The 12,717-nt window shown below is 38.8% G+C and overlaps 1 protein-coding gene across 2 annotated transcripts in view; it reads left to right on the top strand.

Annotated features, from left to right (window-relative positions):
• DGKI (diacylglycerol kinase iota) overlaps positions 1-12,717 on the top strand; it is a 178,196-nt gene that overhangs the window by 84,270 nt on the left and 81,209 nt on the right. The window contains exons 19-21 of one of the 2 annotated variants that reach the window (XM_065657275.1): positions 773-884; positions 3,439-3,638; positions 8,317-8,379. In XM_065657275.1, coding sequence (XP_065513347.1) covers positions 773-884; positions 3,439-3,638; positions 8,317-8,379 — 375 coding nt within the window. The remainder of the gene's footprint in view (positions 1-772; positions 885-3,438; positions 3,639-8,316; positions 8,380-12,717) is intronic. The other variant, XM_065658069.1, reaches the window with a different exon arrangement.

The following is a 12,717-nucleotide window of genomic DNA, read 5'->3' as shown; positions in this document are numbered from 1 at the left end:
AAATACCCTGTCTTATCAGTTGTAGATTTTTCATGGGTACTCACTGTGGTACATGTAACCCACTTTGGAGACCACTGCTCTAGACAGCCTACCACTTTGTTCCACGTGCAGTCCCAAGCACTTGATCTTTTGAGTCCTGCACTGCCCTCACTGCAGGCTTCTACTTGGTGTCACCTCCCCAAAGTCACTCCCTTCTAACATTCTTAGTTCACTTTTACATCCATTCTTTAATGGTAGGAGAGATGCTACAGGTGCATCTGTTCCTGGTTCTTATTTCTCCCTGCCTCCCTAAAGCTATGAAATGTTTTGCTTTCCTTATGCTGTTAGAGCTTCTGAGCCAGCAGGGAGAGAGGAAATGGAGCTCCAAGGCTGGAGTTGCTGCTGCAGCCCCATGCCTTCCTAGCAGAGGGCCTAAGCAACTGTCTGGCTCAACTGTTTATCTGCAGAAAGCCAAGCAAGTAGGGAGAACAAAGTGCTGCTGCTCTGTTACCCGTTTCCTTGTGTTTCCCCATTTTCCTACCAGAAAGGAACCTGCTAAAGGTGATGATGGATATATTTATGGATGGTGAACCATCTTGGAGACTAGAGACAGATTTTACCTTCCGTCCAGTCGTTGTCAGCATAACTTTTAATTGTCCTTGAACTAAATACTGGAATGGATATTTGGATACTTCTGGAGGACAGCAGAAAAGGCTAATAGTCAGGCTACCGGTCAGGACCCATCAGGGCAAACTGCTTTCTCAAAGCTTACTTTCCAAACCTCTTTCTGCAGGTATTGTGCTGGCACAATGCCCTGGGGAAACCCCGGAGACCACAGAGACTTTGAGCCTCAACGCCATGATGATGGCTACATTGAAGTTATTGGGTTCACCATGGCCTCACTGGTGAGTATATTGCAGGTGTGACCCTTCCTGCAGATGCTACCAGACTTGGTGAATTCCGTGGGCAGCGTTACAGCATATAAAGTTGTCCTCGTTATTTAAGAACCACCATGATTCCACATATCCAGTCAGCTAAGGCCAAAACATGCTCTGCTATTAGGTTTAAATAAGGGGGACAAATTGTAGTTTTCAACAAAATGAATGTTATTTAATAATAAAAATGTACTCTTTGCAAAATATGGTTAATTTGTATGTGTGGTGCTCCCAAGTTAAATGGCAAGATTACTACAGTAAAAACAGCATGCATGCACGTTTTTATTGTGGGACTGTTCTGTGGTCAAATAATTACTGCTGGTTTTTTCAGCTTTTATATATTTCAATCTTTTTGTTTGTTTGTGGTTTTTTGTTTGTTTGTTTTTTCTGAAAACAGGCTACTGGAAATAAATATTATCTGAAATTATATGCCCATACAGTTTCCATATGCCCACTAAAAATGTTGTGAAAATGTAGTAATAGCTGTGTAATATTTCCAGGACAAATGTTATCTTCCTTTTTGTTCTGCTAGGGAAAGAAAATTCAAGCAGCAACATTAATTTAGCAGTGTACTTTTTATCAGTGCTATCCTTAAAGTGAAGAAAAGCTGAGTTACTATAAAAGCAATCTCACTGTTAAATACTGCAGTGTCCTACTATCACAGTGGTTAAACACGGTGACAGTCTCTTCAGAGGATGATTAAATACAGTGAGAGAGTTGACAGTTATTCCTCATGTTAGTGTTAATCTACCCAAGGCACTACAGCTTGAATTTACTGGAGCCAACAGAAGGCACATATCGGGACTTCCTGGCAGGTTTGTTTAGTTCATGCTTAAGTCCATACTCTTAAGCCTTTGTTGCTGCTATGTCCTGTGTGGACTAGGTTAAAGCTAACATGAATAAGCCTGTTTTCACTCAACACACACATTTATTTGTTGTGTGACCTGCCCTCAGTGCATATCACATTCAGTGAATACCCATGATTATGGTGTTTGCTTCCTTAAAGAGAAATTCAGACAAATATAATCTTCAAAGTAAGCAAAAGTAAAGGTTGCCTTGATCAGCAATCATTTCTTTAGAAGTCTGGGTTAATGATTCTTTTTTGGTCTCTCTCTTTTTTTTTTTTTTTTTTTCCCCTTTTTTTTCCTCCTAATGGATTTAGTGGATTAGGGAAATAACGTACAAGTAAGCAGAATTCTGTTTGTCAGCCTAGTAGATGTTGTGGAATGAACATTTGTTACTTCACCTCTGAAGATTTTATGGTATGTTTCTGAAAACCCTGTCAAAAGTCCATTTAGCATGTACCAGCTGGCAATTTTCAGCTGGAATCTTTTGCCACTAGTCTGTCTCTAGCCACTCGCAGTAGCTAGAGTGATCTCAAAGCCAACAATTTTGACTGGGACTGAATTGAAGTGGTAGGGCCCTCTGAGCTGCTGTTTCTCTTTAAAGGAGACCTAGTTAAAAACTGAGAGTCTACAAGTCTGGATTGGTTGTGGTGCTGAGGAACCATCGTAACCCTAGACTGTATAGCTATATGATATAATCCTAACTTGCTCTATGTCTCCCAGATGTGCTTGGTCATACCCAAGAAGGTCTGCGAGAACAAGGAAGATAAATACTTTATAAGAAGTGTTATTATGAATATTATTGAACATATTATAAATTGGTCCATAATATTAAATGAACAGAGCAGGATATTAAGGTCTTGAGTTGTGTTTACATTGTTTTCTGTTAGTAGTGTATTAGTATAAGCTTTTTTTCTGCATCTGATAGATGAGGGTTAGTAGTCATACTACGATTTAAAAAAAAAAAAAAACACAACAAAAAAAACCCAACAAAAACCCCTACATTTTCTCCAAAAATGTCTGATTAGTACTTGAAGGATCTGCTCATTGCCCTCCTTGTTTCATCTCTTTGAAATGAACTCTTGAACATGATATTTAATTGTTTTTAACAAGGTCCTTCCTCTTGCTCTTTTCATTCTGTCTAGTCTCAAGGTTGAGTTGCTGTGTAAACTTTCATAATAAGGATTTTAGATTTATCTGGTTCACATTAAGGACTGTATTCTGTTCAGGAAGTGGAAATCATTTTTCTGTCTCGCAGATGTACCCAATTAGGGTTGTTTTAAAAGCAAATAATTAGTAGCATTACTGCTGGTGTAAAACCAAACCAACCGAAACAAATTGAAAATTGAAAGAATAAACACAGGTATTCATTTCTGCATGCACATATGTGTGTATACATATTTGTACATGTGTGTAATGTGCTTGACATATACCAAGGTAATGAGATGTGCAATATGTATGGTTAGATATCTGGTTGTTGACCACCACTTTTCCTTGTGACATTTTAAGTCCTGCTTTGCAATTTTGGAGTGAAAATACATTCACTGTGACTTTTCAGAATGCCTTGCACATGGAACACTGTGTAATGGATGCTGTCAGCAATACTGTGTTTTGAATTTAACTCCCTTAACTATCCGTTCTGAGGTGTGGTGGTGTTGGTTTTTTTTCCTCCTCTCCAGGCTGCTTTGCAGGTTGGTGGTCATGGAGAAAGGTTGCATCAGTGCCGTGAGGTGACACTTTTAACATACAAGTCTATTCCCATGCAAGTGGATGGTGAACCATGTCGATTGGCTCCTTCACTCATTCGAATTTCCTTAAGGAACCAAGCCAACATGGTGCAGAAGAGCAAGAGGAGAACATCCATGCCTTTGTTGAATGAGTGAGTTGGATATGTTGCATGTCCTAGTGGTGGGAGGCCTGTTTGGAGCAGCATATTCAGTCACAGGTTTTGCATGTACTGGACTTGCAGCTCATTTACAAAAAAAAAAAAAAAATCACACCTTCTGAACTCCCTTTCCACTGTATTTAAATACCTACCTGATTTTTCTTTTATTCTTTTATCTTCTGGGTTACCTTTTGTCTTGCTTTTGGAAAGCTGTTGTATCTTTCAGTTATTTATTTAGAGAGGTTTGTGCAGGCTCAGTGGTGTGCCTCTTGGCTTCTGACAGTTCTGCATATGTGTGCTGTTTGCCTTTGGAGTTCTTTTGATTAATTTTCTTAGCTTTATTGATCTGCTTTTTAAGCTTCATTGGAGATCCTGTAACAAATTGCCGTAATAAAGAATTACTCAGGACATCTTGTAGTCTCTGTTGTGGGAGCATGCTGCCTGGGACTGTTTATGGAGAAGGACCTGAGGTTCAGAAAGGGCTGTTTTCACTTTGTGGGGAATCCTGCTCCAATATAAAACCCAAATGAGAAATCTAAAGGTGAATAGAGAAAAGCTAGGATAACTGGAAAACAGAAACATTTGTGAGTGCTGCAGAGATATTGTAACACCAAAAAGATTTTCAAATTTTTACCTGTGAAAATGCCTAATAAAATAATTTAGGTTATTTTATCGAGCTTTATTATTACGCTTCTCAAACTGAAGGCCTTCGTTGTTGCTAAAATGAGCAACGTAGTAAGTGCATGTTCTGTTTTTCATCAAGTGATCTTAAAGTGAAGCAAAACAGTCTGCCCCTTTTACAAAGGTCCTGAGCTAAAGTTATCAAGGATCCACATTTCACTCAGACATTTATGCAATGTGAATTTCACTTTTCTGGGGAGGCAAGTGGGGATTTTGCTATTTTAGCTGTGACGGTGAGGCAAGGTTTATGAAGAGATGTAATATTTTTCGTTAGGTTAGCTCATATAAGTGGAAAAAACAGACAAGGTCTCAGATACGCTTCTCATCAGGTATCTTAAAGACTGTCTGTGTCTTTCAACTGTATTATCTAGTGGAAGATATTGCTTCACTTCAAACCTTGACTCCAGCCCTTTAGAGCTTCTTGTCATCCATTGGGTGACAATCTCTCCAGGTAATCAAAGCCTCCTTGGTTACTTTCAACATCTTCCTGTTCAATTTAGCACTGAGTTCTCTTACTGAGGTTAATGCTTTAAGCTTCAGTAGAAGCCTGTATCTGCAATGTGCAGTTCCAATTTGCCTGGAAAATACGTAAGATAGACTCTTCTTTCTTGAGTGGTGAAGATTACCACTTGCCTGTGGGCAGCAATGCCAAACTTCATCCAACCACAACTCAATCATTTGTGAAAGCTAGAATAAAGCTGAGACCAATCCTAGGGCATCTGTTTCTACACTGATGGAGGCTAACGCAAATGTAACACAAAAATTTCTGGTATTTCAACCTGATAATTAGCATGGTTAGGCTTGGATTTTGAGATCTGAATTTAAAGTGTGGTAGAGAAATACAGATTCATAATATACGCCACTTGTCAAGACGATGTTGTTTGTGGTTTAGCTTGATTTCAATGTGCTATAGTAGACTACGTTGCTGTCAGTCCTTTGATTTGGCTGAGATATTTGCCTGCAGACCTAAGTCTTGGGAAAATACAAATGAAACTGAGACTCTAGTCTCAGCCTCACGTATCAGAAATGGTGTGTGTATACATTTAAAACTACATCTATACCTATATATCTGTGTATGTATGTACTTTGGTCTTAAGTGTTGAAGGAGAATGAAAGAGAGGAGTTGAATCTCCTGGCATGATAAAAAGTAAATGACATGGTTAAGGTTGAACTCTATGAAGTTTTGGAAGAAGTTCATTCAATATGATGCTGATGTGCAGTATTTCAGAAGAGAGAAAAATTGCAATTAAATATCAAGTTTAAAAATGTAGATAAACATATCTGGAATATATCTCCCTGTTCCATTGAAATCTCCCAGAAAGCCTTATATGTGGTTGAATGCAACAGACTGTTCTTTTATGACCGTCATCGGAATGTTAGATGTCTGAGATAAGTAAGTGGGTCTTGACCTAGCCCACTAATTGTTAGACAGCGGTTCTTGAGCTCCTTGCCAGGAAAGTGATTAAAAATTGTCTTGTATCACAGTAACACAGAGTTGCTATTATTGTCTGCTTTGATATTATTGCTAGATAAGGAAAGCAGTAGGAACAATCTTTGGAGTTTTAGCTAGTGCAGTGTCATAAGAAGAAAAAAATTTAATTTGAAGAAGGCTTACACTGTGTTTATGTTTTCTTACTCTGTTCTCCTTTCTTCTGGAGGTTTTAAGGAGAGGGGGTTTAGAGAGGATAGTGAGTTTGTTGTTTGTTTTGTGGATGCGCTTGAGCTTCCAGGGAATAATACTATTTTAAAATTGAAGAGTTCATATGTAATGTAGCTGAGTGAGAAGAACAGAGATTCCATGCAGGAGGGCTTTAGAAACATGATTCTTTTCTGACTGCAAGAGTTGCCCGTCTTCCTGATTGCAATGGTTCTCCTTCAAAACCTGTAGATGCTCTGAGAGGACACTTGCATATGAGAAAAGGGGATCTGACCTCCTTTGACCTGGTTTGCCTTCCATTTTCCTGCTATTGTGCTTCCAACACCTCCTAATTACACAGAGACAGCCTTGTGTTTCTATACAGAACTTCAAGGTAGAAACTTCAATACGCTGAGGATCCTTGTTTTATCTGTAATTAAATCATTTGCCTTTTTAAAGGTATGGGGAATATTCAGCAGCACTTTTGACAGTATAAAAGGTCTTAATATTTTCTAATCTTTTAAAAAAATGGTGGTCATTGAATCAAGTTAAGGAACAAAAACCTAGTGTTTCTGTGAGATTACTTGAACTGAAGAAGCCTCCCTTCCCTTTGATAGCAGCAGCATGAAAAACTTCATTGAAGCTATTAGGTAACAAGTAAATATAATGTGCTGCATTTTGTCATAGCTGCATGAATTACTGGCAATTGATATTTTATTCAGTTATTTCATCTTTTCTGGATTGCCTAAAAATAGGTTTCTCAGTATACTAATAGTCCCAAACTATTCATGGGCTAGTTGCTGCAACTAATGATCTGTCTTCTTACTGTTCATCAAGCATTCATTTTTTTTTAATATTTCCTTTTGGAAAATTAAGCTGTTTTGATATGACATACAGATTATGTAAGTACTCCTGAGTAGGTGAAGATGACCTGTTCATGGTTTGTACTCTTCTAATAACTTTAAAATTTTGAATTGAAGCATAGTGGAGGAAAGTTGTTACTTGGTGAATACAGTTACAGTGCTTCTTCTAATTTATTTTTAATGGAGGCTGTCCAAATGAAAAAGGCAGGCATAATGTCTTCCTTATCCTACTATGCATTACTCTACAATGCAGATAAGTAACAATGCAATAAGTGTTTCTGGCAATAAGCCAGAAACAACTTTTTAGGTGCAAGGAATAAACAGGATTCATACCTGGTTATGGATTGAAACAAGGCAGATAGTGGGATTGTGGGGGAAAAAAGGAAGTGGGTTTATTTTCTTCTCATATGTCTTTTCTGTTTGTACCAGCAAAAGGAAAATTTTGCTACGGCCAGATCAGCAAACTGTTTTTCTGCAAAAAAGTGAATGATGTTCTTCACTAAAAAGACTTGCTGGCTAAGTTCTCATTCTTCTCAGTTATTGATCAAGGTAACATGTGAAAGAGACAACATATAACTTAGTTTTCTGTGATCAAGCTAAGAATGTGGTTCTTGTGAGCTATAAGCAAAATGTATGTTGAATAAGAAGAAAAGCTGTAGTTCAATTTTCCATGAGTCATTTTCTGATTAGAAAATACAGTTTAGTGTGCTGCTCAGTAAGTTTCAGTTAATGATCATTTTCTGAACCTCAAAAGATGGTATTTTCTTTCACTGGCTTTTAGTTTGGGTTAAGGAAGAATGTCCTGCATAATGGCAGAGAAAGTGGAGGGAAGAGCTCATAGAAAAAATATATTCCATACGATTGAGAGAAACAAGGGGTCATTTGAGTACAAATGCCAAGAGGGTCAGTTTTGGGAGTTGCTATATATAAAATGCATGTTTCCTTAAGGTACATGAAAGAAGAATGGAGACAGCAATTTGTCAGTGTGGATACAAAATCTCCAGTAAGGGTATTTTTTTTTCCCACATTAACTAAAGTTGGACAACCTTTGGAGACAATTCCATCCATTCAGATCTTGGCTTGGATGTTTCTTTGTGTTTCTGGACCTGCTTCCAAAGTCTGCTCCCTTGAAATTTTTCAGTGCCTGTGGAACAAATCCTGGGGCTCCTAGGCTTCCTTGTACAGCCATGTGCCTAGCTTGTCATTGGACCTCCTTGCTCACATCTTTAGAAAGCTCCTGTGTGCCATGTAGCAGTGAATTTTCTCCATTTGCATGTCTTCTGTTGCTCTTGGCTTCCTAGTGTGAACTTGGAGCTCTGCACGTCTCTTCATTCAACTTTTATGTGACACATTCCTTTTGTTTCTGTTTAAATGTTCTATGTCTTTTTCTCTTCCACTCTTTCTCTCTCTCTTTCTCTCTCCTGTCTTTTTCCTTGTCTGTTCACACTGTGTGCTGCCTTTCTCCTGGCCACTCATTTCCTGCTGTCTATAGTATCCATAAAGTGCAGTCTGCTGACCTGAGAAGAGTCTCAGCTCCTCCCGATTCCTTCACTGTGTGAGTACCTGGCTTTTTTCTACTTTCAAAGTTCCATAGTTCTTTGCTGTTACCCTGTGTGTCTTTCAACCAGGAGACAGGGCAATAAAATCCAGCGAGGAATGGGAAGCGGGAGCTCAGGTGACAGCATGGCAGGCATAAAGCTGTGGTCTTGGCAGCTAAAGTGCAGTTCCACAGTACCTAAGGTGAGCAGGGCATATCTGGTGATGGTGAACACGTTCAGCCAAAAGTCCAGCTTGCCAGACAAAACCATAGCAACAGGCAAGTCAGAAGTTAAGTGCCAGGCTCTATCCCTTGAAACAGTTGAGGGCTCTCCATACTTGGTTTTCTATCAAAAACATGCTGTGAACAAACTCAGCCATAAGCCGTATCTCCAGATAGAGCTGATCAAAACAGGGAACTAGTCCCCCAGAGGAGTGGCTTAATATTGGCTGCAGCTGCATTGAAGATGGAGACACTCCCTCCACCTTGGCAATATCTTGATTGTCAGCAACTCCACTGTACTAAGTTCCTAGAGAGTAGCTAAATTATTCAAAAGCCTAATGTCTTTTTTAAGATGTGGTGAATTGGCACTTAAAACCACTTTTACGATGGTATGTTGGTATCTTCTAATTAATCTTTTCTATGGAAACATGCCACATTATAAAAACCTGTGTGTGTCCACATTTTTTTAAAAAAAGCAAAGAACAACAAAAAAAACCCCAAACAAACTAGCCCACCCTCTCCCCACCCCCTCCAGAAAAACCACAAACAGAAACCTACCCCAAAACCACCCTAACCACGACTGGTTCTTGGGTTCCCCCAGAAACCAAACAAAAAAACGAAACCCAGCTTAATATCTTTTATCAACTCGGGCAGTGTAGCTTGTCTTCAGAAATACTTTTTTACTATTCAGTCAAAAAAGACATGTTTTGCCTTTTGTTGACACCCCTTTTTTCTTCTTGCTTTGCCACTCTTCTGAGGGACACCTTTTCAAAGTTTATGACTATCCGATAGATTAATTTGAAACGCATGTTTGAAAATAACTACTTTCAGAGCTATAAATCCAAGTATTCAGAACAGAAACTTGATTCAAAGAATGATTCTTATTCTAGCATAAGAAAAACTCAATGGTATATGCTAAAAGAAAACCTATCAACACTTCTCTGTTCTAAGGACTGAGCATGTGCAACAGATGGTTCAACAAACCAAGAGTTATTTGGGAAAGCTGATGGAATAATTTCAAAAGCAAATTTCAGCGCTGCAGAAAAGGACATGGGCATCCTGATGGACACTCAGTTGACCATGAGCCAGCGATATGCACTTGTGGCAAAGAAGGCTCATGGTATCCTGGGCTGCATTCCTCCTATGATGAAAGGCTGAGACAGCTAGGTCTGTTTAGCTGGGGGAAGAGAAGGCGCAGGTGTGATTTCACCAATGTCTATAGGTATCTCAAGGATGGATCTAAAGAAGACTAAGCCAAGCTCTTTTTGGTGGTGCCCAGTGACAGGACAAGAGGCGATGCGCACAAACTGAAAGACAGAAGGTTCTTCCTGAACATCAGGAAAAAAGCTTTTACTGTAAAAATGACTGAGCACTGGCACAGGTTGCCCAGAGAGGCTGTGGAGTCTCCATCCTTGGAGATACTCAAAAGCTGTCTGCACATGATCCTGGGCAGTCCGGTGCAGGTGGCCATTGCTTGAGCAGATGACCTCCAGAGGTTTCTTCCAACATCAACTATTCTGTGATTCTGTGAACTTTCAGAAAGCTGTAAATTCCTCATTGTTATTTTGCAAACAAGGAAAGATTTCAAATTCAGCCTGCGTTATCCCAGGATTGTATTTGCTGTACTTTGCTGAGGAACAGAAAGTAATACAAATAACTTGTCTCACTGATGCAGTATCTAAACAAGCCTCTAGAAAAAAGTTGAGATAAGCCCTTTTGCTTACATAGAACATTAAGTAAGCTGTGGGTCTGGGAGAATGGATATTGTTTTCAAACTGAGAGATATCCCTTGGAAAATTACCTCCAGGTTTTGATACAATTCATTTCACTGTCTCATTTGATATTAGCTGTCAGGATAAGTCAGGGAGAGAGAGAGACTTGTGAGCCCCAAACTAATTTGTGAGTCAAAGATATTCTGTATCTTAAAATCTGTGAAAATAGATTAAACATGCTACTGCACCATGGCTGCCAATTAATATGTCTGGCAAATTAAAATAAGAACCCATGAGGTATTAGGGAAATTTGATTTGGATTGTGTTGGCTTTGAGATTCAGACTTTTTTTTGTTGTTGTTCAACTGACTTCCAGTTAGTACGGAACAACAGGGCAGATTCTACTGAGACCTGGTCATGAATACAGCGTGTCTTAGATGAATTTCAGGTTTTCTGCAGCAGGATATGCATGGGAATTTGGGACAGCCAAAATTATTAGGCACATATGGTCTTTGTTGCAGAGACAGTAGAACTGCAGCCTGATCCATTTAAAATCTTTATACAGGGTGCATAAGTAAATACAAGTGTTGTATTTTTAATTGAGGCTCTTTTAAAAGGAGAGTAAAGACTTGCATTTTCCAGCTGGATGTTCAGTTGGGATGAGAAGGATGCACGTGGGATAATACATTTGCGTTGTGTGGTTGATGCAGAGGAGATCTGAAAAAAGTTACCATTTGAAAAATAAACCATAATTGACTTACTTTTTACTGTCCTTTCACAAGTGAAATAAGCACTGTGGACATGCTGTGTGTGTGTTGTGTTTTTTTTTTTTTAATTACAAAATCTGCATAAACAAAAATACAAATATCAACTTATTTTTAAATAGTTTATGGTCTTTTGTAGAGCTTACGGAATCATGATTGTAGCAAGGTATGCATATAAAACCTGTGTGAATAACAAAGGAGTACTCTGAAACAATTTTTTTGCTTTTAGAGATCCAAATGCCAGACAGAATCAGCTTTGTGGGTTAGGTTGAGTATGGGTGTTGTCCATGGAAGGAAAGACAAGGCATAAGGGAGAAAGCATTAGAGTGAGCTATTTTCCAAATACATATTTAAGGATGAAAATGCTTTTATATATCTTCTTCCTTTTCCCCATTACATGAATTGTAGGGAATTGAGTCTTGTAGTTTCCAGTTTTTCCTGTTTAGTGTGTGGGCTTCTGTTTAGTGGGATTATTACTACTCGAGAATCCACTGTGCTTGGAAGTGTAAAGTGTAAGTGAACCACAGCTAGCATGATGAAGGAGAAAGAAAATGAACACCAGGATTCTACCTGGCACTTGGGCACGTGTTTAAGCCTATGTGTGGTTTGAGCCTTTATACAGCAAAACACTCAAGCACTCGCTGGAGCAAGTTTGAGGTAAGAAAGTGCAAAAGGGTTTAGTACAGTTGGGTTAACCTGGCTTATCTGGGATAACACTCATCAAACAGAATAAAAAAATATTTGGTGGAGCTTATATTTTTAGGGGTATTTTTTTAGGTAAAGAACTTAGCAAGAGCTTTGCCTTAAAATAACAGTGGAATTCCTTGAAACATTGGAATTTGTCCATCAGGAGAGGGTTGATGATTCCGCTCTGTTGTGGCAATTCTTATGTTTTCAGTAGATAAAAGCTGTGAAAACCACGCTTATTTTTAATGTATCATTTCCAAGCTCTGCCAATGAGATCTCAAATCAAGGTTAATTTATTTTTCTCTTCTAGTTGCTGCTTTCCTTTTTCCAATTGTTCTAAAGCCTGGAACATTTAATTAATTTTGCATGTTTATTTCGTCTCTAGGAGATAGGTAATTCATTAATCTGTCACTGCAAACACGCCCCAGAGGAGTGTGATTTTTTTTTTTCTAAAGTTTATTTTTTGCAAGGGAAGGGCAGTAGAAGATTTCTTTTTCTGTTTACTGAATTGGATTAAAATCTGTATGTGTGTAGGTTGGTGTGGGCATATTCTGGAAGTTTTATCGCAATTTTTTTGCTGGATTCTGTAGAGTTGTTGGACTGTTTATTATTATTTCCTTTCTCTATGCAGGCACAAAGCATGAGAAATGCTTCACAGGTTTCATAAATAATTGATAATAGGGATTAAGGCACATATAATTTAAAAGGCTGTCCTCCCAGTTCAATTGACATGGTAATGTGGCAGAAGTGTTATCAGGTTGCTGTGGAGCAGTACCAAGGGCATGACGCATGCTCATTCTGCCTGTTTTCTTTCCTGGGTGACTGGAGGCAGAAGCGTATTTCTTAGGAAAAACAGGTGTGCTCCAAGTGAGTTGGCTGGCATTCTCTCGCCTGTTGCTGGATGATTAATAGGGGTGGGAGGAGGAAGTCACAGCTTCATCAAATGCTGAGTGTGCTTTCTTGGTGAATGAA

This window comes from Caloenas nicobarica, chromosome 1 (assembly GCF_036013445.1).
Source record: "Caloenas nicobarica isolate bCalNic1 chromosome 1, bCalNic1.hap1, whole genome shotgun sequence".
Taxonomy (NCBI): Eukaryota; Metazoa; Chordata; class Aves; order Columbiformes; family Columbidae; genus Caloenas; species Caloenas nicobarica.
This window is presented reverse-complemented; position numbering and strand designations above follow the sequence as displayed.